Here is a 27,775-nt window from a genome sequence, read left to right as displayed (position 1 = left end):
GCCTGTTCTTCATATAGTCTGAAAATTTATTGCTTTCCCAGGCAGGTTTTTAATCTTGCCTAAAGACCAGATGGCAGGACTGGAGAGGCTTTCACTCTCAAGAGACTTGGGTAAAACACAGGTGAAACTGGCTACCTTATATTCTCTTTCCCCCTGAAATTTAAATATATCCCTTTTGCTTATTTTTTTCATGCCCTTACAAACTACTGGCTTCAACAGATGAAACAATCTGAGAACTATGTTTATCATCCTTCATGCAACTCAGAACTGAGAATGTGAGTTCTTTCCCCCACTTTGTTCTTTCTTCCTCAAACTAATCAGTTGCAGCATGCTGAAACCACTGCCACTGTTTTTAGCAAAGCAACACACTGTCCATAAATAGGTACTGTAAAAAGATAAAATTCACTTTCCTAAATTTGTTTCTGCACAGAATGAGTGGCCTCATGCCTGTAGATTTACATACTGCATGCTTGCGAAAGTGGGGACTCTCAAGTGACATCAATGAAACCTCAAAATATAAATGCAAAATAAAATTTGGATGGATTTTAGTAGCTTACTTTTTATATTGCAGAAGAACCTACTGCAGTTGGCTCATGGTATCAGGGCCCCAGAGTCACACAAACTGGCTATTGAGTGTCAATGGAAAAGAAATATATTTCCTCTTTTTCAAAATCCAGATTAACAACAAGATCTATACCAGGCTTCCTCAACCTTGGCCCTCCAGATGTTTTTGGCCTACAACTCCCATGATCCCTAGCTAGCAGGACCAGTGGTCAGGGATGATGGGAACTGTAGTCTCAAAACATCTGGAGGGCCAAGGTTGAGGAAGCCTGATCTGTACATTAGGCAAGCAGCATGCACTTAAAGTCCTAGTAAGGTTAGCTCAGAGATATAGAACCTGTGGCCCTCCAGATGTTGTTGGAGCCCATCAGCCTCATACAGCATAGCTTAATAGTCAGCAGTCATGGGCGTTGTAGTCCAACAATAAATGGAGAGTCCTGGGTTCCTTATCTGTAGGGTAATAATAATAATAATAATAATAATAATAATAATAATAATAATTTATTATTTATACCTCACCCATCTGGCTGGGTTTCCCCAGCCATTCTGGGCAGCTTCCAACAGAACACTAAAATACAATAACCTATTAAACATTAAAAGCTTCCCTAAACAGGGCTGCCTTCAGATGTCTTCTAAAAGTTTGGTAGTTATTTTTCTCTTTGACATCTGGTGGGAGGGCGTTCCACAGAGCGATTGCCACTACCGAGAAGGCCCTCTGCCTGGTTCCCTGTAACGTGGCTTCTTGTAGTGAGGGAACTGCCAGAAGGCCCTCGGCTCTGGACCTCAGTGTCCGGGCAGAATGATGGCAGTGGAGACACTCCTTCAGGTATACTGGACCGAGGCCGTTTAGGGCTTTAAAGGTCAGCACCAACACTTTGAATTGTGCTCGGAAACGTACTGGGAGCCAATGTAGGTCTTTCAAGACTGGTGTTATATGGTCTCAGCGACCGCTCCCAGTCACCAGTCTAGCTGCCGCATTCTAGATTAGTTGTAGTTTCCAGGTCACCTTCAAAGGTAGCCCCACATAGAGCGCATTGCAGTAGTGCAAGCGGGAGATAACCAGAGCATGCACCACTCTGGTGAGACAGTCTGTGGGCAGGTAGGGTCTCAGCCTGCATATCAGATGGAGCTGATAAACAGCTGCCCTGGACACAGCTGAATAGGGTGTTCCGATTCACATATTTTTTGCAGCCATTTCTTGATCTCTCATGATAACTGTTGTTTTTTTCATGGCCTGCTTCAAAACCTAAGAGATGACACGTTTTATGATTTACTGCATGCATCAACTGTTAAATAAAATGTCCGTTTGTATCCTAAGTGTCAGTGCTTGGACACTTGAAACTTTGAAGTTTAAGTTCTGTATTGGTCTGGCCCATAAGTATTCCTTGGTAAGGCTAAGACCAGTAAAATAGCAAATTGGTTTAGTGTCTGTTTTTAGTTAACCTCATCACTTTTAACATAGCAATACACGCATATGTACCACAGGCTTTGTATGGAAGAACAAAACCCAGGGGTGTATGCTGGAAAAGTGTAACTCATGAAATAGCTGGACAAGGAAAACCTTGAAAAGAGCTCTCTGCTTCTGAAGAATGGTATAGAGGCAAATTTGTGCAATGATATATATATATGAAGAAAAGCAGGGAAAGTGTTGGAGGGTGGAGAGTGGTTCTATGAGCTGTGGCTTAAGCACGGCATTTTTCGCTCTATAAGACGCACCGGACCACAAGACGCACCTAGTTTTTGGAGGAGGAAAACAAGGAAAAAAATATTCTGAATCTCAGAAGCCAGAACAGCAAGAGGGATCGCTGCGCAGCGAAAGCAGCAATCCCTCTTGCTGTTCTGGTTTCTGGGATAGCTGTGCAGCCTGCATTCGCTCCATAAGATGCACACACATTTCCCCTTACTTTTTAGGAGGGAAAAAGTGAGTCTTATAGAGCAAAAAATACGGTATGTTACATTGGCCAGCCAGATGCTTCCAAAAAGCGCATCCCTGTATAATGTTCTCTGATACAGATATACGCACAAGTTACAACGTTGTACAAGTACTTATACTTTTTTTAGGGGAGAGGGCTCTATCATAATGGAAAATTCTTCTTCTCTGACTGTGGGTAACTTATAAATACCCACTTACCTGATACCTACAAAGTAACCCGTGTGTTAACATTGGAGACAGGTCAAGAGAATGATATGTAAGTATACAGAGATGGGGAATCAGCCATTGTGTATTTCATCTCACCCCCCTAAAGGCTGTGGTGCAACCTGAAATCTCCATAGCACCCACAGTTTATGTAGTTTGAATGTCTGCCACCTTCTTCATATTCCACCTTAACACTCTTTCAAGATGACTTTACATCATCCAGCTTTTCTTCTCCATCTCTTTGCATTGTTTATTTTGCCTGCTGAGTTCTTACAGAAGTGCACTTAAGATATGTATCTGCCTCTAACCCTCCAATATCTAGAATATACTGAAATTTTCTGCTCTGAAGAGAAGCGGCAACATAGAACCCTTATCCTTTTTTCTAACTATGTTTGATAGTAGCTACAGGAGCTCCCAATTTTTGTTTCTGTTTCATTTAGTTGCAATGCAATTTTTTTTAAAAGCATCACTAATTTTCCCATTGTGCAGCACTAATGTTAGCTAAAATAGTGAAATCTTTCTAAAGTTATTTTGCTGCCATTGTTTCCTGGTTGCTCACAGATTGCATTTTAAATCCTTCCATAAACATATTAATGGAAGGTTTTGCAACAAAGGTATCAGTAGCATTGCAGTCTTTCACAGGAAGTGATGAATCACTGATACTCTTGCTGTTCATATTTATAGTCATGCACCTGCTTCCTTGAGTCAATATGCAGAATGGCACTTATTTCAGATATGTGCTCATGGTGGAATGGACCATGCTGCAAATGGCTGAAATATTTACAGGAGTGTTTTGTAAGATGAAGTGCTTTTTGAAATAGGAGAGGTGGCTAGATTATCACAACAACTGAGATTTTTAAATAACAAAGCTGCCCAGAGATTATTTTGAGCAGTTGCAAAGGAAAGCTTTTCTTCCTTCTACCTTCTGAGTAAAAGAGACATTAATTTAGATGGGAAAAGTAAAGATTAGGGTGTAATCTTATTTACAGTAGGTGATTGGGTGTGATGATCTAATACTTCCAGTATTCTTCAGCTTATACTTGGCATTTAGGTAACTGCGGCCTGGTAGTCATTTAAGACTTGTGGACATGTATTTTTTATTATAATTACTGAAAACGTATGTGGAGATTTGCGGGTTGTACTTTAGTTGTACTAAAGTAACAATGGTGGGTCCAGGATGCCAGGGGGATTGCCTCCTCTTGTACCAGCCTACCCACTTCCCTAATATGAGATGGAGAGGCCCTTATCTGTGTCCCATCTAGGATGAAAGCGTGGTTGGTGGTGGCATGGGATAGAGCCCTTTTAGTGGCTCCCACCATCATTGTGGAACTGTCAGGGTTCAGCCCTTCCCAGCCCTTAAACCTGAGGTCTCCTCAGAAGAGGAGCAGAGGATACGGTGAACCAGGTAGGAACTTCAGAGCTGCATCAAGCATGGATGGACTAGCTGGATGCAAGGCTACTTGAGAAACCGAGGAAGCACCTGCTCAGATCAGGGCTGGCTGAGAGCTGGGAAGGGGCATTGCTTCCAGATCCTGTAGAAGCTCCCAGTCTGAGATGATTCATTGTGGAGGCAATAGTTCTTATTCAAACTCCATCCTGCCTGACCTGGGGAATATGGACAGGACACATTGCCCTGAGAAGACTAGATGTACCCCAGTTACCTATGGCTTTTTAAAATGGCAATTATTTTTCTAAACCTGAAACCAATCCTTAGCAGGAGACTTGCAGGACAGACAGCCAAATCATATGGAAAAGCTATTGTCCCTACTTCCTATAGGAAGCAATAAGGTCAGTCCCTCAGTAGTCTTTGCTATTGATGTCAGCCTGCGACCCCTGTTCCTATGTAGTGATGCCTAAAGTTATACTAGGTGACCAGTATAATAAGTTTGCTATGCCCTCACGCCTGTCTTTGCTTACAAATGGCAACACATTTGGGATTTTAAAATAGAAAGCTGCCACTTATACAATGGCATTTGAGGTTTTATGGAACATTTGACAGCATTTTACAAATGTTCAAATAATAAGCAGTCAGTTTATGTCAACTAAGTAGCATGGCAACCATTTTATAAAAATATACATGTTTTTACAGATAAATATGTGAGCAGGGCTGCATTACAGTTTGAAATACCAGCCGCAGAATGATTAATTTGATGGTTCATATGACAGCATTCTTATCAGTGCATCCTGATGGCAACTGTCGAAAGGGTGTAAGTGCGAGTGAGTGAGTGTGTGAGAGAGAGAGTGTTAAGGACGAATCCTTCTATTCCAATCTGTGTCAGATCTGCCTGTGCTCATCCATAAACCCATTCTGTCCATTTCTGAATTAATATATGAAATCTGCAGGGGAATGTGGGTTTAAAACGCGTTTTGACACTTTTTGAAGCCAAGAACTGTGTTGCAAAACTCGGAGAAGTGCAAAACCCCTAGGATAATTGTGTGATGATTTACACATTAGTCTGGGAGGTGTTGATCAGGTTAGTCCGCATTGGAATTCAGAGAAATCAAATTCCTCTAGAACCCTTTGTGGTACATTTAGAGTAAATGAACACTGTGTTAATTTCAAGAGCACTGGTTAGTTCCTTACAATCTAGCTATAAAACATTCTTCAGAAGTCCGTTGCATTCATCGAAATGGTGCTTATCTTCTAGGGAACGTACTTTAAATCAGTGGCCCATTCATTCAGCAGGTACGCTGTTCTTCGTCTTGCTTAAGTGCATAATAAAGTAAGAGGTCCTTGTTGATTTCAGTGGGATTTAAGATGCTTCTGGATTTCACCCAATATTTTTTAGATAGCTAGATGCCACACAGTGCTTTGTGAAAGCATGTGGGACGCCACAGCCTTGCACTTTCATTTTCAGCCTTTATTTCACGCACACCTTTTTATCTGAGTTAATGTTTCATATTTATTATTTTATTTTTTTCCATTAATCTCTTCCTCTTCAGGTGCAATCTAGCTCCCGTGGTGGAGTATGCTGCCGATGTGGGGACTAAATCAGATTTTATTACCATGAACCCATCAGTTGTACAAAGAGCATTTGGAGGCTTTCGGAATGAGAGTGACAGAGAGAAATTTGTGCATAGGCTATCCATGCTGAATGACAGTGTCCTTTGGATCCCTGCTTTCATGGTCAAAGGCGGAGAGAAGCATGTGGAGTGGGTTAATGCATTAATCCTTAAGAATAAATTGAAAGTGCGAACTGCCTATCCATCACTGAGACTTATTCATGCTGTCAGAGGGTAAGTGTCTGGAAAAGACTGGCCTGTCCTTGGCACAATAGAACTCATAACTAAAATTTTCACTAGAGTGAAAGAATAGCACTGGAAAGGTTTATGATAATTCTGTTCTTACCACAATGGAGTATGCTTTCGATAAAGTCATGCTTGTTTGCCTGAAAATGTTTCCCACTCATTTAGTCCAGGCAGAGGCAAACATTGGCAATGATTTGATTTGGTGACCTCCCTTTCCTCTTTTTATGGGACAGAGTGACTTTATGAGGAATTATTTGAAACCTTCTAATTTACAACAGAACCAGCTAATCCCAATATTAAACACTCTTATTTGAAAGTTGTGTTTCTGTCCTCCAGCTGTATGTGTTAAATTTCTTCTTCTGAAACAGGCCTTTAGTAGCCATAATTCTCCTGTACAATCAAGAAAATGGATAAGCTTAACAGGCCAGACATGGAGTACCTCTTCGTGATTTATTTTTCTCTCAATCCTTCTTGTACCTCTTTTTAAATCCTCCCCAAAAGTTTCTGTGTCAATTTAGAAAATATAGACAAAGTTGCTATTCTAATTTCAGCTTACCTGGTTGTGTAAAAATCATGTCTAGCTCCTATTGCCCTAGTTCCTCTGTTTATGCATTAAGAATTGCATTAGTCATTTTGTCACAAAAGTCGAATTCTTGTCTGTTGTGATGTATTAAGTCTTCCTTAGAGACACTTCTTTCTAGGATTTATTTCTTCATTGTGCTGCATTGCTGTGCTGTGTGTTTTCCTGTTTTGCTTTTTCCTCTTTTCTTTTTTAAAAAATTGTATCATAGCATATTTGTGGCTAGAATTAGCAGTTTTTCAGTCCATTAAGCATTGCTTGCTTATTAAATGGAGATACCCTGTGGATTGAAGATGCTTTATGAAATGATAGGATTTTCATACTGAACTTGCTGTCAGTATTTGTGCCCTATGCAAATTTAACTGTCAAGTATGTAGTGGGTCGGATGCAGAGAAATGCATGCATAAGGAACTGGAAGAAGCAGACTTTAATACCCCTCCTCCCTGGCAGAAAACCTCCCCCATGAGTTGTGGCACAGGGGTCTGAGAGAGCAGAGAATATCTGAAAACAGAGGTTGCCCTCAGCCATTTTTTTTCATAACCCCTCTTTTTCCTCTCAGCCCACTGCTTTATCCCATCCAGCAATGTCCCCCGATCCCCTGGGAAGCCTTCTCCAAGAGCCTCTGGTGAAGAAGGTCCTATTAAGCACATATTTCTCTGGATCCAACAGAATATTTTCTTCATTGATAGAACGTTTGAATGATATTAATCTAATACAGGCAGTGACCATATTGTGTGTGGGGATTCCATTTCCAGTCCCTGTGCATGTCGGGTGTGTTCATAAGCCTGCCCCATTCCACCCCGTTCTGCCCTCTTCCAAGTCCAAAATAACTCATGTGTCAGCAATCACATGTCAATTTGACGCACCTGAAATGTTCGCCGCTTGTATAGAAAGGTAAAGGGACCCCTGACCATTAGGTCCAGTCGTGACCGACTCTGGGGTTGCAGCGCTCATCTCGCTTTATTGGCCGAGGGAGCCGGTGTACAGCTTCTGGGTCATGTGGCCAGCATGACTAAGCCGCTTCTGGCGAATCAGAACAGTGCACGGAAACACCGTTTACCTTCCTGCCATAGTGGTACCTATTTATCTACTTGCACTTTGACGTGCTTTTGAACTGCTAGGTTGGCAGGAGCAGGGACCGAGCAACGGGAGCTCACCCCGTTGTGGGGATTCGAACCGCCGACCTTCTGATCAGCAAGTCCTAGGCTCTGTGGTTTAACCCACAGCGCCACCCGCATCCCATCACCATTTGTATAGATCAGCTTTTAAATCTCATTCAAAACATTACATCTATTTGAAGATTGACTTGGCTCTGCCACCATAGTTAGAAGCTTCCACATGCCCATTGCTGGAAATGGCAGGGCAGGAGAGTGTTCTTGGGCTGGAGTCCTGCTTGCAGATTTCCCATAGGAATCTGGGTGACCACTATAAGAACAGGATGCTGGACTAGAATGGCCATTGGCGGGCTCTTCATTGACGGGCCCTTCTATGTACCCCATGAAAAACATTTTAAATATGTTCCAGAATATTTCCAGAAATATGTCCATTTTGCAAGTGTACCTGATATTGTTATGATGGGGCTTTTTCTTATATCCGCATACGTTCACAAGTCATTTCAAAAATTTAAGTATATTACACAAGCACAGCTATCAATCAAATGAACAATTTTTTTAAAAAAATAGCTCTAATGCAGTAAATGGTTTTTTTTTAAAAAAATGAAATAATCTAGAAACAAATCAAGCATACATTAACTTCCATAGAGAACGCTCCTTTCAGCTTTTCCGTCATCATCCCTAGTCTATAGTTACCCACAAGCAAACAAACAAAACCCTTCATATTTTTCCTGTGAGAGTATCGATAGAAGTTCAACTTCTTTCCACTCGGATAGGGATTGAGCGTGGGAGAAGGATTTGATTCCGTTCTCATTTAAAGGTAAACCTGCTTAATTTCCAAAACATTGCACGAACTGAAATACAGCCATCCTTTGAAATGGCTGTACAGTGTCTACAAAAATGCCTATGTGAGGGTAAAGTGTGCAAAAAAATGCATATATTCATGAAAATGACATACCAGAATGCATTCTATCTGGAGAAGTAGCTTTGCAAAAATGTGTGGATTTGGAGAAATTTGCACTAATTAATTTTCACGGCAGCTGACATGGAAATGGGGAGAACTGAACAAAAGATTAGAAAAATGAGCAACTTAGAGAAACCAAATATGACAGATTCTCTCATCCCTGTTCTTGATAACACATGCTGGCAATATTTGCATTATACTTACATCCAAGGAAAGACTGCTCTCAGAAGCAGAGAGTAGAGCCAAACATCTGAATGCCTTTTCCAATTGTTCTCTGTGTGACTTTTCTCACAAGTAGTCGAAAGGATTCAAATGCAGACACTGTTTTAAAAGGCTGGGGTTTTTACTCAGCTGTAATGTTTAAGCCAGTCTTTTAAATCCAACTTTCCCCATCTTCAGATCTTCCTAAGAAGAAAAACTGTGACATTCCACGCAGCAACATGAATGATCTTTTCACTCTAGCATCTGAACATTTTTCAGCAGCACTTTTCTGGGGCCCTTGCTCCCCATAGCTTTGTTGATTACTCTGTTAAATAAGCTCATATCTCCTGTTAGTTACAGAGGTAGAGAGTTGCCACCATTATACCTGGTAGGACTCCTGTGGAGCTGCACAAAAATCGAGACAAAAAACCAGAAATGAAACAGTTGCAGGGTTTTTGGGTTTTTAAAATTCTGGTTCAAAGATGTAGTGATGGAAGAAATCTATACATGAAATTCTGTATGTCATGCAGTTATTTTGTTTGCTGTTGGATTGTTAGGGGAGAATTTAAGACCATCAGAGCCATTTTTTGGGTGGTGGAATACATCAAACAACAAAGCAGACAGGCTTTCAGAATTAAAAATCAAGATTAAAAACTAAAAAGCAAGGATCTTTGCCTCCTTCTGAAAGGAAAGGAAATCTGCAGTTCTATGATTCTATAATTCTTGGGAGAGTCATGGTGTTCCATTGGAATAGGTCCTGTACTTGCTTCAATTTCAGTTGTGAAGGGACCATAGGGGGCCATTTGAGGATGGTCTTAATTCAGAGATGCTTGCAAAGTTTTCGTGAGCCAGGTTTAGGGAAGTCTTTTAGGAACTCATAAAAAGCATGCTCCAAAGGCAAGGCGAGCTTTACTGACATTATTCTGTTTGGATGAAAATCCATGGCAGAAAAGATGGGCCAGCTTCCCTGGCTGATGAATGTTTTCCATTGCCAGAAGAGAATTGTCTCCTGGCTGAGCAAAGCTTTATCAGCCAGGCATCATGGCAGCAAAAGATCCAGTTGAAAATAGTTTTGGCATGCTGAATATTTGGCTGCCAGAACCTCTACCAGCCACTTACTTCATTACTGTTTAATGTGATGGAACAAGGTTGCTCCATCCCATTAAATATTACCAGAATCAAGAAGTACAGGGGCATTAGAGAGAGAGTAGGGAAGCCAAACCTTCATGAAGGACCTGCGTAGGTTGGTGTTTCTCTCCCATTTTTGGACTTGTGTCCCTGCCCGTCTTTTTCCCAGCCTTCTCTGATGTACTGAGTTCACTAATTAAGTGTTTATGCCACCAGATGAACCCACAAAGACCTATATTTTCCTAGCTAAGCAGAGGGAAAGTGTCTCTTTAACGCCTTGCTTAAAAGCAGTGATAGAATCATAGAATCATAGAGTTGGAAAAGACCACAAGGCAGAGCTCATCTGGCAGGCCTGCTTGGGCATCTGTTAAACCCTGTCTTTGGCATCTCCCTGCCCCAGTTCTGTCTATGTAAGTTGTAGCAATGCCTGTGTGAGGAGTGCAGTCCCGCATTTTTGCCCCAACACACCTGCTGATACTGAAAAGTAGGCCTTTTCTGAGATGGTGCTATAGGAAAAGAACACAGTGACTAGAAAAACTGGGAAACCTGCTGGTTCTGATTGGGAACAATTCATGGAGTTGATACTAGAGTTGGGTATGAATGATGCTGGGTCAACATGGCTTTGGTTGAGGCAGTTTCCTGTTCCTAATTGGACATATTTAGTATTTTTAGTGTCATATTTAGCAGAGTATGCTAACAGGACTTTTCAGAAATAATGTTGCCAAGAAGAAAATATATGAGTATTATGCGGTTGTTAAAATTTAGGAAAATGTAATATTTTAAATGAAATTGTACATTTTGTGTGTGTGTGTGTATCCTCATCTCTTGTTATGGAAACCTTTAACAACAACAACAACCTTCATAATTGATCTGCACTCATCCGTAAGAGCTTAGAAGTGCAAAACATATTAAGCTATGCTGACTTTAAAGAATATTTAAACCAAATGATATTATATGAGTCTTGGATTCTTGGGTACCGCACTTCCTTTCTGTGGGCAGAACAGTAAGAACAAACTGGAAAGTACTACATACATATTGCCCTGACCACAAAAATAATGGAACTTAAAAATTTATGGCCTAGGGGAAACTGTTTCAGAAAATGTTGCACATCCCTATTCATTTGTTAAGCCTTTCCTCTCCCCATTGGAAGAAAGTAGGTGTGTGTGTGTGAGAGAGAGAGAAGCAGAGGGTGTGTGTGTGCGCGCGCTTCATGCTGGGTTGAGAATTTCCTCTGGGATGCAATGCCTGAACAGGCACAGTGTTGTGTTGTATTCTATTACGAATCAAGCCTCGTATGCACTTAATATGATCTGTGCACGTCAAAGCAATCTTGCTCTTCCGACAAAAGGGAGTGATATTGTTGTCGGCTTCAGCTGCTATTGAGCACAGCAAGATCTTGAAAACATGAGCCATTAAGTTACTATCTAATAAGCAAATTATGGCAAATTAAGGAATGCAAATTTAGCAGAGGCATAAGAAAAAGTACAATGGGGAACTGAAGATTGCTGCTAGGCGGTGTGTGTCTGTGTGTGTAAGAGTCAGGAAATAGCAACATACTCACTGAGGCCTTGCCTTTTAATTGAAGAAGGGAGGAAGCTGTGAAAAAGCTTCTTATGATGTTCCCATTTGATAATACCAGTTATCACTGGCTGCGCGACAACACCAAGAGGAGATAATGTGGGTGCTACTGTTGAAACTAACGGCGTTCCGTGTGCTGCACTGGCTCGCCAGATGCAGCTTGTCACGCTGGCCACGTGACCCGGAAGTGTCTTCGGACAGCGCTGGCCCCCGGCCTCTTAAGTGAGATGGGCGCACAACCCTAGAGTTTGGCAAGACTGGCCCGTACGGGCAGGGGTACCTTTACTGTTGAAACACAGATGAATTTGATTTGTGGGAAATACGAACCTATGGAAGTTAGTCTAATGTATATACTCTTAGACCACTCATCACCATGCCCAGTTAGTAGATGGCTCTGCGTACTATGGGAGAAAGGAGGTGCAGATAAGACTAGAAGAGCCATAGCTCCATGGTAGAGTGCACACTTTGCATTCAGAAAGCCCCCAGCTTCTTCCATTAAAACAGGAGTGGCTAATATTGCTGTATCCCAACTCACAACATTCCCAGACGGCATGGCCAGTAGTAGGAATTACTGTTGCTTTTCCAAAGCCATCACTTCACCATTGGAGGCAGTGTTAGAAACTGAGATATGAAAGGCTAGGAGCTAAATGGGACCTTAAACCTAGGCTGCATGTAAAGGCCACAATCCAGCCCACCCCCCTGTGAAAGACACAATGACACATGATTTAAGTTTAAATGTTAATGGGCAAAATTTGGCCACAACTTTATTGATTACAGAATGTGAGCTGTGTTGGCTTCGGCATTGGCATCCAAACTATAACTAACTCCTGCCCGCCTTGCAGGGAGACTGGTAAGGGTAACCACCCAAAGAGGGAGCTCGGTCGATGGCAATCAACTTGAGCTCTACCCTGGGGCTCCCGGTGGGATGTGGCATGGACCTCACCCCTCTGCGGGCTTCAGATGAAATCCAGACCCCCAGATTCCTTTAACGGAATACCCTTGATCATGGAGGGGCAGGTGATGGCTGCACCTCCCCTCCCCCCCCACACCACTAATCCAATGCCTAACTGCCACACGAGCCACTCACTCACCGCCAATACCTCACACCTGCCAGATATGAAAGCTAGGAGCTAATGGCACCTTAAACCTAAGTTATGGGCACAACAACAGAATGTCCAGGCACGCTTTTTTAATAACAATAATACAAAGCTGAAAATGAATGAACTGCAGCCAAAATATGTTCATTTTTTCACATGGTCTAGTCCTTCCCCTGCCCACCCCCTAATATTCTTAAGAGGGTCTCTTCTCCAGTCTTCAGAGAGTAGCTGGAAGTGGGGAGGCAGGAAAAGGTCCTCCTTTCCTTCCACTCTGCAGTTATAATCTGAAATCTTAGGTGCAGTACTGCGCCCAGAGCTCAGAAACTGCTCACACTAATGAAATTTCCTGTCGCAAAATGTGCCTAGAACAATGGCAGTTACCAACACTGGTTGGAGGTGCTCAGTCCATAAACCATGGGAGCTGTCCCATAGCAAAGGTACTAGCATATTTATAGACAGTACTGCATATTTATAGACAGCATTGGGGAAACGTTGTTGGTGATGCTGGGACACCTTGGGCCTGTTCTTCCTACAAATCAAAAGCACTCTAGTCTTACCTCATCGATCGCTGAAGGGATGAAGTTTAGCCTTTGGGAAAACAAATCCCCTCAAGTCATGCCTGCCCTGGGCATGGACACAGGCACCTGGAACAGCTGCCACTACCTCTTTCAGCCCAGGCTTTGTGGAAGAGGGTTCCCGAGTGAATGACTGGCAATGTCACTTGCCTGTTCAAGCTTAAGAAAACCCTGAGCTAGATAATAGTTGCAGTAGTGGTAGCAGTGCCTGCTGGATCTCTGTGTTTGTGGCACAGTGGAAAAGGAACACAGGGCTACTCTGGATATGACTGAGTAGTAAAGCAAACAAAGGGAGCAAAAAGATGGGCGATTAACAAAGCAGAGAGTCTGTGCCCCCAGAAAATGGGTGAAGCCCCTCGTTGAGCTCAGAGTTGGGTAAAAGAACAAAGGCCTGTGGCAGAGTTCCAGGACTGCAGTTTGTCCTTGGAAAATTTGTAAGACACCAGTCAGTTTGGAGTAAGCTCAGCAGTTTATAATTTTATGGAGGGAAATAAAGATGTCAGGTTGCTGCAGCTTAAACGGCAAGTGGCCACGTCCCAGTGATGCGGGTGGCATCCCTCCACACTCCAGCCGGGTCACTAGGTGGTCCCGGATGCCCTCCCACAACACCGCACCCCAGGGAAGGGGAGCAGACATGTAAGATTGATTTGGTTAAACTAGAATACGTAGCCATAATCGAAGGAAACCATGGAAGGATGGATGGGAAGTCAATTAATTGTATTTTCCCCCTCCTTTTTTGCTTATTTCTTTCTTTGTTTTTTCTTTCTGTATTTACCAATCAATAAATTAAAGTTATAGCATTTAAAAAAGCATTGCAGTTTTCCCTGGTGTGCTCTAGAGGAAAGGTTAGAAGTTAACCTGTGAGCAGGAAGGCAACAGACAGGACTGTGCCTATGGGAAAAGCGAGACCTTCTTGGAGTATAAAGCTGGGAGCCCTTCCATCCTAGGTTCAGGCTGTATACAGTGGTACCTCGGGTTAAGAACTTAATTTGTTCCGGAGGTCCGTTCTTAACCTGAAACTGTTCTTAACCTGAGGTACCACTTTAGCTAAGTGCCGCCGCCATGCGATTTCTGTTCTCACCCTGAGGTAAAGTTCTTAACCCAAGTACTATTTCTGGGTTAGTGGAGTCTGTAACCTGAAGCGTCTGTAACCCGAGGTACCACTGTATATGTGTAATTAAACCATATATCACAAAGATACCACATTTGTGTGCCATTTCCAAAGGAAATATGAACCCTTGGGCAAACGCCTGGAACTCTCTGGAATCTCACACTGCAGTGGAGATTGTGGGTGGCGTGTAACAATATATAGTAGACTGTACAGTACTTAGATTTTTTAAAAAATAAGCAGTATATAAATGCTTTTGAATGCATACATACATATATACATCCACTCCTGGTGCTGTAGATCACATCACCCAAGTGTAGGCTAAGAGGCAGGCTAGCAGTATTATCACCTATGGCCCAAAGATCAGGAAAGTCCTCAGATGTTGAAGGAACTTGTCTCCAATACTACCAAGATAGCAGGTGGGTAATCATATCATTTCTAATGACGTCCTGATGATACAGCAATTGCCACTTTAGTAGCAATGTTGTGCTAACATGTAGGACATACCCTCATAAATTAATATATTTTATCTGGAAGGTAAAGGAAAGCTTCCCTTTTTAACATTTGCAAACAGTTTATTTCATTCTGATCCATATTAGCAGCCAGACACTGCCTTGTGTTTTATTTAAAATAGGAACATTTGCATAGAACATCCATTTACAAAGAGTGTTGTTGTTTTTTAATTAGATTTTAATGATGAGGCTGTTAGTCAGCAAAGTCACAGAGGCTGTTATGGCACTTTTTAATACATAGAAATGAATCCAGTGTCATATTTTTTTTAGAAATGCAGGAATCTTTCTTTTTAAGCTCTACCAGAGGCACATCATTAGGAACATCTCCTCAAGTAGCAACCTGAACTCAAATCGATATAATCTGAGTAGGGAACACATAAACAGGACAGTATTATATTTAATAGCCTAAGTGAGTCCATTAAACTGTTTTGGAGTAAAGGAATATTTATCTCCGATAGTAATATGTCCCTTTGTGCCTGTCTAACAGGCTCTGTTTTACCTTCTGAAAAACACAACTGCTCAGTAGATACTCTGGAAAAGAATAGAATTCTTTTTTCACCCTCTATATAACATTTTATTATGAGTTCTATTTCTAAAAACTGCCTGAACACACACAATTGAATTGTTTATTATTTATATCACAGTAATGTCAAAGTTTCCAGCTGAGCATATGGCCCCATTGTTCTACTTTTTGTAGAAAATACAGCTCAGGATATTAGTGGCATGCAGTTAAAGCATGAAAATTTCAATGTCAGCAACCTTTTATATTCAGATTATTTTGCATTCGCTTCTATATCTAGAGCTCTTTGGTGTAACCTTGAGTTGACTTACTGTAGCTTGAAGTTTGGAGGTCTTTTCTGGCTGAAAAGTGATACAAATAAATTGGAAAAATAATTTATTTGATTTGATTTGATTTCATCAATTCTTGATACCAGCACATGCTGGAGCATACAGTATCATTAAAACAACCAGAAAAATCTGTTCAAACAAATAACAAATCAGATAAAACATGTGAAATTGGTATAGATATATAACATTTAAAATTTAAAAATACATAATGAAACACCAATTTACAGCTTAAACATCAGGTGCCCTCCATAAAAGCTGTCACCAAAAGGCAAGTCGGGCTGACTCCAGCCTTTCTGCAATGAGGAGGGAATTCTGCAACCAAGGGGCCACCATTGAAAAGAACCTGTTTTATGTTGCTGCACCATGATATATTTTAATAGTAAATGTTTATCTGAAACAATCTTTGTTTAACTTTAAGTTATGTACCTCTCTTGATTAGAAAGATCAATAGTTTATGCCCAGTAAACTATTTTGCAGACAAATAAACACAGTTTCTTGTAACTATTGTATTGCAATAAATGCTGTGTGTTCATTCCCTTTCTTTTTCTTTTTTTAGAGATCAGAGCTGTGCTCTGGATAACTGCGCAACGTATTTGTGCATTGTTTCTAAATAGTTTTTGCAAAATTTTGTTACATAATTGTGGGTACATTGTTGAAAACATAATTGGGATAATCAGTGCACTGCAGTGTTCATTAACAGTTGAAAGCAGTTGCTGAAAGGTGACATTAAAATTATTACTTTCTGCATCTAGACTTCAGTGTCAGGTTAATTGCAAAGTCATTCCAGTTTCCAGGATAGAAATGTAACATTGAAATGTAAGAGGAATTTGATGGATGTTTTTAGGGACATGAAATGCATTGCAGCCAGACTTCCTTGAATGTAGATCTCCTAGCCGAATTCAGTGGAAAGAACATAACATATATGTATGGTAGTATCCGTTAATACTCCACAGCTTTCCATAATGAGACAGCTTGCCTTGAGCCAGGGATCTCAGACACAGTGGTGTAGTATGGATTGCTGGCACCTGGGACAGGGCAAGTGTTGCTCCCCTTGGTGGACTGGGCAGCTGTGGTAGGTGTGGTGATGCATGGAGCCCGCGCAGAGGGTGAATGGATCCCACCTCCAACAGGCTCCTCACCCGCTGCCTCCACCCACCCACCCACTAGACCAACCTGTCTGCCACTACACTTCAGCTGCCAAGGCTCTGTGCCTGTCGTGGGAGCACTCAGTTTTGCCCCCTCAAAAATGTGTGCCCAGGGCCTTGGCTTCCCCATGCCACACCTCTGTTCACACAGCCACAGGTCACTGAGGCTTCAGAGTCTCAGTACCACTAATGTGCACTGTATAGTCCTGCTATTTGGCAAGACACGAGATAATTCTGTAAGGGCAAACATGTATCCTTTTGTTACATGAGAATATTCTGTGTCCTTTTGTCTGCCAGGGGTGAGGGACTTCCTTGCATGCCTTATTTTAAACGGAGGAACCCATGATGTTTATTTGTTTTTATAATTTCGCCTTCAGCAATCTAGGAGGACCCTTTGGGACTTTCCTACTCATTCCTTTATACAAGGAACTGCACAAAGAGTATCCTGTTCTCCCCTCCCCCCCCCACTACATTTCCAACTCTAGTTTGTGAAAGACAATAGTCTTTCCGTACTTCTATGCTTCCGTACTTCTTACCAAATGCTGGGAATAATTTAATTGAGTATGTGCTCAGGAAGACGATGGCTGTTTATGATTACTTTTCCAGGGAATTTTCTTTTTTCTTTTTTTAGCAAAACTTCAGTTAACAGCTGTGCTACAAATCACCCATCTGAGGAAGTTTAGCTGCCCCATTTTTACATAGGTCTTTGTAAGTTCTAACTAAAAAAGAATCCCGTTCTTTGACTATGTATAAGAGGTACGTCATTGCCATCAACTCTCTGTTCTGCTTAATTTGTTTATTTGGATGGTTCATTTATGTCCCATCTTTTCTAGAAGGAGCTCAAAGTGGTGTAGATGGTTCTTCCCCCTCCTCATTTAATCCCTCATTTAATCCACAGCGACGCTGTGAGGTTGGCTAGGCTGAGAGGCAGTGACTGGTCCAAGGTGGCCCAGTGAGCTTCATGGTTGACCAGGGATTTGAACCCTTGCCTCCCAGGTCCCACCCTGACACTCTAACCACTGTACCACACTGGCTCCCATTCTATTCCATTGTTTCTTTCTTCCAAGGCAGAGGGTGTCTTTAGGAATATGGCTGTGGGGAGATATTTAAGGACTGGTCTCTAATCCACCCTCTTATTTTTTGTGTGCTGGGCTTTCCAGCCTCCTGGTACCCACTCTTAGCCAGATCTGTCACTTTGCAGACATCTGGGAACACAGGATTATTCTTGTGCTGCAGTCTTAACGCCAGACTTAAAGCAGTTAAACCACCCTTCTTCTCCTTTCCCCCCTTCAGTAATGTACATGTTTGGAGGCATAATTATAATAATAATAATTTATTATTTGTACCCCACCCATCTGGCTGGGTTTGCCCAGCCACTCTGGGCGGCTTCCATAGAAACCAAAAATACACTAAAATATCACAGATTAAAAACTTCCCTGAACAGGGCTGCCTTAAGATGACTTCTGAATGTCAGGTAGTTATTTATCGCTTTGACATCTGATGGGAGGGCGTTCCACAGGGCAGGCGCCACTACCGAGAAGGCCCTCTGCCTGGTTCCCTGTAGCTTTGCTTCTCGCAATGAGGGAACCGCCAGAAGGCCCTCAGCGCTGGACCTCAGCATCCGGGCAGAACGATGGGGGTGGAGACGCTCCTTCAGGTATACTGGGCCGAGGCCATTTAGGGCTTTAAAGGTCAACACCAGCACTTTGAATTGTGCTTGGAAACGTACTGGGAGCCAATGTAGGTCTTTCAAGACCGGTGTTATGTGGTCTCGGCGGCCGCCCCCAGTCACCAGTCTAGCTGCCGCATTCTGGATTAGTTGTAGTTTCCGAGTCACCTTCAAAGGTAGCCCCACGTAGAGCGCATTGCAGTAGTCCAAGCGGGAGATAACCAGAGCATGCACCACTCTGGCGAGACAGTCCGCGGGCAGGTAGGGTCTCAGCCTGCATACCAGGTGGAGTTGGTAGACAGCTGCCCTGGACACAGAATTGACCTGCGCCTCCATGGACAGCTGTGAGTCCAAAATGACTCCCAGGCTGCGCACCTGGTCCTTCAGGGGCACAGTTACCCTATTCAGGACCAGGGAGTCCTCCACACCAGCCCGCCCCCTGTCCCCCAAAAACAGTACTTCTGTCTTGTCAGGATTCAACCTCAATCCATTAGCCACCATCCATCCTCCAACTGCCTCCAGGCACTCACACAGGACCTTCACCGCCTTCACTGGTTCTGATTTGAAAGAGAGGTAGAGCTGGGTATCATCTGCATATTGATGGACACCCAGTCCAAACCCCCTGATGATCTCTCCCAGTGGCTTCATATAGATGTTAAAAAGCATGGAGGAGAGGACGGAACCCTGAGGCACCCCACAAGTGAGGGCCCAGGGGTCTGAACACTCACCCCCCCCCACCACTTTCTGAACACGGCCCAGGAGGAAGGAGCGAAACCACTGCATAACAGTGCCCCCAGCTCTAGACGGTCCAGAAGGATGTTACGGTCGATTGTATCAAAGGCTGCTGAGAGATCCAGCAGAACTAGGAAACAACTCTCACCTTTGTCCCTAGCTCGCCGGAGATCATCAACCAGCGCGACCAAGGCAGTTTCAGTCCCATGATGAGGCCTGAATCCTGATTGGAAGGGATCCAAATGGTCCGCATCCTCCAGGCGTGCCTGGAGTTGTTCAGCAACCCACGCGCTCAATCACCTTGCCCAAGAATGGAAGATTTGAGACTGGGCGATAGTTGGCCATACTGTCCGGGTCTAAAGATGGTTTTTTAAGAAGCGGTTTAATGACCGCCTCTTTCAGAGGATCTGGGAATGTTCCCTCACAGAGGGATGCATTCACCACCCTGCAGAGCCCATCAAGCAAAACAGACAATTCAGAAAGGAAGAGGTACAATTCCTTTTCTCTCATCTAACTGCCTTGGTGGAAAGGTGGGATACATACATATATACATACATGCCTATCTATCTGATGGTTCCTTGTGAAGCTGGTCCTAAGATTAAATTTAAAGTTAAGATGCAGACACATATTGATGAAGGACCTTTTTCTCGAGATGTTTTTCCACACCATCTCCAGAGGCGAAACCCTCTCTTTTTCCGAAAGACAATCTCCGGTGGCCATGTATCCCACAAAACAAGTCAGGTATGAGGTTGATGACTGAGCATCATGTAAATTTTGGCCAGCTGGTTTTTGAAGTTGTGCTCTGGAGAGAGTGTGTTAATTGCTGCAGGCAAATGAGATCAGGAAAGCACACCCAATAGAGACTGCTACAGAATTGCTGATACATATTGAGCTTTTAAGCTGTTTATCACTTGGGCGAAAAAATGCACAGGAGATGAAGGTAGAGTAGGTGTGAGACCTTGAGACAACTTCACTATTTACTGGAATATGAGGTCAGTGTGAGCAGATGAAAGATGACTTAAGAGCTGTTTCTTTGTTAGTCCTACGCACATGTAGAATACATATGAAGGGAGGAGTGGGACCACACTCTTTGGCTTTGAATTTGGCTCCAGCACATTCAGTGGAATGTCAGACATGAGACCCTAGCCTGTGTGCATAAGGTCTCCTTTCTGGCACTCTTCTTGCAGACATCAGCAGTAGGAAGACTGCACACGAATGCACAAGTGGAAACAAAATCCTGTCCCTCCTCCTTATAGAACTTAAAACATGGCTGCCATCTCTTTCACACTGAGCTCCATAGAACAGCATTTCACCCAGTCCAGGCACAAGATTAGGCACATGGTCAGTTCTCTCACTGAAATATTTCAATTGAATATATTGATTAAAAAACCAGGTTTCAAAAGCAAAAACTATCAGTGACAAACCACCCCCATCTCCAAGCAGTGAGACATTTCAGGGATTTCGGTTTCCATGGAATGAAGGCCACTGGAGAGTGTGGTGTCTTTTCGATATGCGATTTTTATTTACACTGATATACAACCAGAGCATAAAAGGGAAGAGCTTACAGCATTATCACTTTAACATATCTTGCTCATTGGGTCTCTAGGAAGGCCCCTTCCCCTGAAAACTATAGCAAGTTAAAGGTAAAGGGACCCCTGACCATTAGGTCCAGTCGTGACCGACTCTGGGGTTGCGGTGCTCATCTCGCTTTATTGGCTGAGGGAGCCGGCGTACAGTTTCCTGGTCATGTGGCCAGCATGACTAAGCCGCTTCTGGTGAACCAGAGCAGCACACGGAAACACTGTTTACCTTCCCGCCGGAGCGGTACCTATTTATCTACTTGCACTTTTGACGTGCTTTCGAACTGCTAGGTTGGCAGGAGCTGGGACTGAGCAACAGGAGCTCACCCTGTCGTGGGGATTCGAACCGCCGAACTTTGTGATCGGCAAGTCCTAGGCTCTGTGGTTTAACCCACAGTGCGGGCGTCCGTAAACTTTTGCCGTGTGTATTCCCAACTCCTGTCATTCTCCTGCTAGACAGATATGGCATCCAGCCAGGTCAGTGCTGTGGGGAGGTCTATCTGCTCCTTCTGAAGGTCTCTCTAGCTAGTTGTTTCTATGGCAACACATCTGCACCTGACTAACTGTTTAAAAGGCTATCAGCAAATAAAATGGTTTGACTACTTCAGGAGTTCCTTCTACCATAACCTATGATATTGCAGATGCAAAACTTATTGTCATGTTCTTATGTAGAAGAAAACAACTTCTTTCCATTGTACCTTTCTATCTGCATTAGAACAAAGATATATTAATTAAAACAAGAGTTAAGACTTTCCAAAGGGAAAGACAAATTAGTGTATACTGGTAAATGTATTAATAGCTACCTTAAGCGTTATGTGCTCACTTACCAAAATAGAAATGGATAACCAAGTACTGCCTTCTGCTTTGAGTTTCGGGTTAAGATACTTTCATTCCTCTTCCTTGAATTTTCAGCGAGCCGTGAAATAATTTTTGTTCTGCTTGTGCAGAGTTGTTGTGCTCATCTGTAAGTTGAAGATGGCATAGAATGTAAGGTAGAGATGTTGCTGGATCATAACTGCTACCACCTCAGGCCTTGTAAACTGGGGCTGATTAGGAGCAGGAGCCCATAACATCTAGAGGAAACCAACTTGGCAATAGTTGGAATACAGTATCAATTGTGGTGGCTATGAGGGACAAGAATTGGGGGTGGGGGGGAGGACAGAGGCAGGACATACTTTTTGATGACAGCTGCAGAAAACTGATAATCCAGCTTCTTACGTTTTCCTTTCACCTTTGAAAATTTCATATCGGGCTCCGAAAGTGTAGTGTTGGTTACTAAATAAATATCCTTCAATATTTCCTCTCTGTCTCCTGTTGTGGAGTGTTTCTCCATTGATTTTGTTGAAGATCAGGCTGTGAGTCTGATTAAGTAGAACGGTAGTGCTTGACATCCTGTAGTGAATTTGGCACCTTACTATTAGTTTTCTTTTTTAAAAAAAAATGACCTCAAAGTTTGCTTTCTAAATACTTGAGAGAAGTTCAGTGACAAAGCTCTCTTCTTTCAGGCAGTTGCTAAGAGGAGCATGTGACATACCCCAGGTGACGGCCCACCCTGTATTTAGCCGTTTAAGAGAGAAACGAAGTGTGCAAGCCGAAAGCCATTTTGGTGCTCCTAAGTGAACTGTAGGGTTCTGAGTGATACCTTGGCGCCTGATGCAGAAAAACACCAGTTCCTCCTGGCCCTGCAAGCATGCTTGACTTCCTGACTGAGATAGTAACCAGGTAACCAAGGCCTTAGCTCAGAATGGGGGGTGGGCGGGGGAGAGAGAGAGAGAGAGAAAAGGTTTTAAGGTCTGAGACTAGAGGAGGAAACATACATGTGTACTCTGCCTGCCTGCAATCTAGTTGTCAGATTTTATCAGAAAACGGAAATTAATTATATTTGCAGGGAGGATGACGATGAGCCAAACAGAATAAAAATGGTACAGGGCTTAGTACGCTGAAAAGCATAATGGAAAAATGGATAACAATACCATATACAGTGCCATCCAGATTCAGTTAGGGGACGTAAATGTACACACCTGTAAGGTAAAGGACTCCTGAACGGTTAAGTCCAGTCAAAGGTGACTATGGGGTGCGGCGCTCATCTCGCGTCAGGCCGTTTGTCCACAGACAGCTTTCCGGGTCATGTGGCCACCACGACTAAACTGCTTCTTGCGCAACAGGGCAATAGGGCAACGGGACACTGTGACAGAAACAAAAATGCATGGAAATGCCATTTACCTTCTCCCCGGAGCGGTACCTATTTATCTACTTGCACTGCTTTTGAACTGCTAGTTTGGCAGGAGCTGGGACAGAGCAATGGGAGCTCACCCCGTCGCGCAGATTTGAACCACCGATCTTCCGATTGACCAGCCCAAGAGGCTCAGTGGTTTACACACCTGTATCCCAAGCTGGATAGGAGATCAAGCGCTGCTTCCACAATTGCCCACCTTTATCCTCAGCTTGAACAGAACTTTTGTGACCGTGTAAAAGTTGGAATCACCCAAAGAATTTTTCATCACTGCGTGGATACACTGTTTATTGTGTAGTATGTAAGCCTTTAAAATAAATAAATGTAGAAATAAATTGCCAGAAATAAATTGCTGTTGATACTGGACTATACACATACTATCCTGGCAGCTTTGCCTGTGACGGATTCCCAGGTTTAAGTTCTATGCTTTCATGATAATTGATACTTCCTTTGTTTGCTTAAAGGGTTATCTTTTATATTAATGCACTGTGGTTCTTCTGGCTGGCAATTGTGCCCAGGCACCAGTGGGATACACAACGGTAAAATCAATAGCTTTTATATCTGATTAATCTAACCTGTTTAAAACCTAAGCATCTGTAAATGGATATCTGATACGATAGGGCTTTGAAAAGGATGTTTTGCATTACATTGATTGAAGGGGAAAGAGGTCAGAGTTTAGCGGCATGATAAATTAATATTAAATATGTGATTTTATCAGGAATACAAACCACAGTTGATTCATTGCAGTGTGCCTGAAGAAGAGAATCCTGGGTAGAATTTAAGCCCCAGAGTTCCATCATTGCTTTGCAATTATATTGAAGCAGTGTGCATTTCTCAGGTCTCATGTTGTCTATAATTCAGAACCCTAAATGTTTACAGGCCTCCCATTGCTGACAGAGATTATGACTACCCTTTCCTGCAATGAAAAGTCTGACTTGCAGATGCAGGACTAAATTGGTGGGTTGCAATTTCTGTCATTGGTGTGCCCAGTGGGTTTTTTCATGCAGTCATACCTCATGTTACGTTTGCTTCATGTTACGTTTTTTCAGGTTGCTTCCCGCGGCGACCCGGAAGTACCGGAAAGGGTTACTTCTGGGTTTTGCCGCTTGCACATGCGCAGACGCGCAAAATGATGTCACACACATGCGCAGAAGTGGTGAATTGTAACCTGCGTGTGTGCAGACGCGCCGCTGCGGGTTGCATTCCTTTCACGAGGTACCACTATATATATATGTTGTTGTTGTTTGGTCGTTTAGTCGTGTCCGACTCTTCGTGACCCCATGGACCAGAGCACGCCAGGCACTCCTGTCTTCCACTGCCTCCCGCAGTTTTGTCAAACGCATGCTGGTAGCTTCGTTTGTCCAACCATCTCGTCCTCTGTCGTCCCCTTCTCCTTGTGCCCTCCATCTTTCCCAACATCAGGGTCTTTTCCAGGGAGTCTTCTCTTCTCATGAGGTGGCCAAAGTATTGGAGCCTCAGCTTCATGATTTGTCCTTCCAGTGAGCACTCAGGGCTGATTTCCTTCAGAATGGATAGGTTTGATCTTCTTGCAGTCCATGGGACTCTCAAGAGTCTCCTCCAGCACCATAATTCAAAAGCATCAATTCTTCGGCGATCAGCCTTCTTTATGGTCCAGCTCTCGCTTCCATACATCACTACTGGGAAAACCATAGCTTTAACTATACGGACCTTTGTTGGCAAGGTGATGTCTCTGCTTTTTAATGACAAACCTAGACAGCATGTGTGTGTGTGTGTGTTTGTGTGTGTTTGTGTGTTTAGGGGTACTCTCATTTTTCTACTCATATTTAAATACTGCCCCTGAATGAGGCCATACTTAGATTCACAAAATGTTTAGGGGTATGTGTAACCCTGCGTCCCCTCAGAAAAAAGCACTGGGTGTGCCTGTATTCTATGTTTGCTTTAACTGATGAAGCTGGTGGAAAATAGAATGGGGACCAACCTCAGAAAAAAAAAGACTTTATTTAGTGCTTTTGTGCCTGTTCACTTCGGGAGGCAGGTGGGAAATTGCACACTAGAGTGTTTCTTTCGTGTCAAAACCTTCCTGGATGAATCGTTGGCACATCTGAAAGAAGAGCATTGGCTTAACTTTTCCTCTGAAATGCTAGTTTTCTAAACAGCGGTTCATTCATTGGTAACCTCAAGCCTTGATTACTTTAACACGTTTTCTGCGGAGCGGCCCTCGTATCCAATCTGGAAGCTGCAACTGGTACAAAATGCAGCAACCAGGTTGCTCACAGGAGCAGATTGCCAGCACCATGTTATTCCACTGTCGAGAGAGCAGCACTGGGCCAGGATCAAGGCACGTGTGAGAATTCACAAAGCCCTAAACAACTCAGGCCCAAAATACTTTAAGGAATAAGGAACACCTGATCCCTTATGTTCCATCTTGATCACCGAGATCATCTGATGGGGCACTTCTGGTGGAAGCTCGGCTGGCGGTGGGGAAAGCCGAGCTTCCCTCACTGCCAGCCAGCCCCGGAGGGTAGTGGGAAGGCTGTGCGCAACCTTTCCACTGCTCCCCAAGCTTGTGAAGCTGGTGAGGCAAGCCCAGGTTCCTCCCCCCCCCCCAGACCCAGGGACCACAAATTCGCTCCATAAGACGCACAGACATTTCCCCTTAGGTTTTAAGACGAAAAAAGTGTGTCTTATGGAGCGAAAAATACAATATGTTTTTACTCTTGCTTTTACTGGTTTTATTACCTGTATGTTGCGTACTGCCTTCTTGTACTGGTATGAAAGCGCAGATTATCAATACTTCAGTGAACAAGTCAATTCAGGGAACTTTTCATGAGGGGAAGTATTCAGAAATGTGATTCCCGTATATGCATATCCCCCTCAAATAACACAACCCCAAGAAAGTTCTTTTGCACTTAATATATGTGTAGGTCATACCATTTTTAGAGCAACACTGGTAGTTGTGTGTGGGACCTACTCTTTTTTAAAAATTTGGATAAGTTCCTTTATTATTTTTAAGGCCCTTAACATCTTGGGTCCAGAACACCACTCCAAACCTGTTTTTTTTTCCCTTTCCAGAGGGAGTGCAGCCCCATCCAGAACATCTTTTTGTTATTTTTATTTTTACTATTATATTTTTATTAGTTTATATATATTTTTTCCAAACAAAACATAACAGCTCTCATCTTATACAACATTTTGGCTATAAGCCTAGGACTTCCATCAACCACGTCTAATGATTTTCAGCCATCATCACTTAGTCTTACATTTCATTATTTTCACTATTACTTTTAATAGTCCATAACTTAAAATCCATTCTCCTAATTTTTCCCCTGCAAGATTTCATATAGTTCTCCACACAAAACATATTGTAATCCTACAAGCATAGTCAATTGATTACAATTGTTTTTCAAACAGTTCACGTATTTGCTCCAATCTTTCAAGAATTTCTGGTCCCGCCGGTTTCAAATTCTCCCTGTCATCTTATCCAGTTCTGCATAGTCCTTTAATTTTATCTGCCACTCCTCTTTCATTGGTAGTTCTTCCTGCATCCGTTTCTGTGCCAATAATACTCTTGCTGCCGTTGTCGCATATAAAAACAGTTTGTTATCTTGTCTATTAATATCCTTGCCTACAAGTAGAATTGCTTCTGGATTATTATTTTTTATAAATGTCGATTTCAACATCTTTTTCATCTCATTATATATCATTTCCCATAAGCTTTTCGCCTTCTTACATTCCCACCACAAATGATAGAAAGTACCTTCTTTTTCCTTACGTTTCCAACATTTATTACTTGTCTTGTACATTTTAGCTAATTTCACTGGTGTAATACACCATCTGTACATCATTTTCATCACATTTTCTTTCAAAGCATTGCATGCTGTAAATTTTATTCCTTCTTTTCACAATTTCTCCCAGTCTTTTAACTGTATATTATAACAAAAATCTTTGGCCCAGTGTATCATGACCGACTTTACTTCTTCATCTTTCAAGTACCAACTTTTCAAATGCCATTTGTATTTGTCCGGCACCACATATGTTGGGGCTATCATTTCCTCTTTTGTGTTAGCGTTCCAGTGCACAATGTGAACTTCCCTGTAATGTGTTTGCGCATGCCTGTGTCTGTGTAAAACATTCCTTGATGGAGAGCTGAATGAGAGCTGAATGAGCTGAATGTGTTTCTTAGGAACATTGGATACCCACATTGTACTTGTGAGTACCTCATGTTTTCAGAGCAAATAATCGGTTGAAATAGGCTTGAAAGATATTTGTGTAATACTTGCCTTTCATTTAGCGTTTATGCTTCCAAGGAGATTGACCGCATGCTTGTTAGTTCCATAACTCTTAACTCAACTGAATTACAGCACTGACACCCTGAAATCTAGACAGAGCACTAGTCTTTTAACATCTGGCAATTGTGATTTAGACTGGTAGTTCAAACAAGCCTGGAGGTCCCTGATGTGTGTTTATCTACTTCAAAATCACAAGTCTGTGCCGTTTACAGGCTCTGACCTCAGATCTGCAACCTAGCAGTATGGATTGATTGAGGTGTTGCAAAGGTGTGTGGTTCTGTTCTGTTATACTTTGCAATAATGTGTTCAGTCAGCAAGGTACATATATATTTAAAAATCTTAAACTCCCACCGTACATATGGCGTGGTGCCACTTTGCAGCTTTTCCTTTCCTCAAAAGGCAAATTTGTCCACAGCAGTTCCAGCATTCACTTAATCCTTTGGGTAATTGTACCCAGAAATTGTACCCAATTGTTGTATTCTTAGCAACAGAGG

At 42.7% G+C, this 27,775-nt stretch overlaps 1 protein-coding gene across 1 annotated transcript in view; it reads left to right on the top strand.

Moving 5' to 3' along the window:
- ST8SIA4 (ST8 alpha-N-acetyl-neuraminide alpha-2,8-sialyltransferase 4) overlaps positions 1–27,775 on the top strand; it is an 87,727-nt gene that overhangs the window by 29,138 nt on the left and 30,814 nt on the right. The window contains exon 4 of the mRNA XM_083577092.1: positions 5,642–5,935. Within this exon, the coding sequence (XP_083433218.1) occupies positions 5,642–5,935 (294 nt within the window). The remainder of the gene's footprint in view (positions 1–5,641; positions 5,936–27,775) is intronic.

Source organism: Podarcis filfolensis (assembly GCF_964270895.1).
Source record: "Podarcis filfolensis genome assembly, chromosome: 11".
NCBI classification, from domain to species: domain Eukaryota; kingdom Metazoa; phylum Chordata; class Lepidosauria; order Squamata; family Lacertidae; genus Podarcis; species Podarcis filfolensis.
Note: the sequence above shows the minus strand (reverse complement) of the source record. Positions and strands in the feature narration are given on the sequence as shown.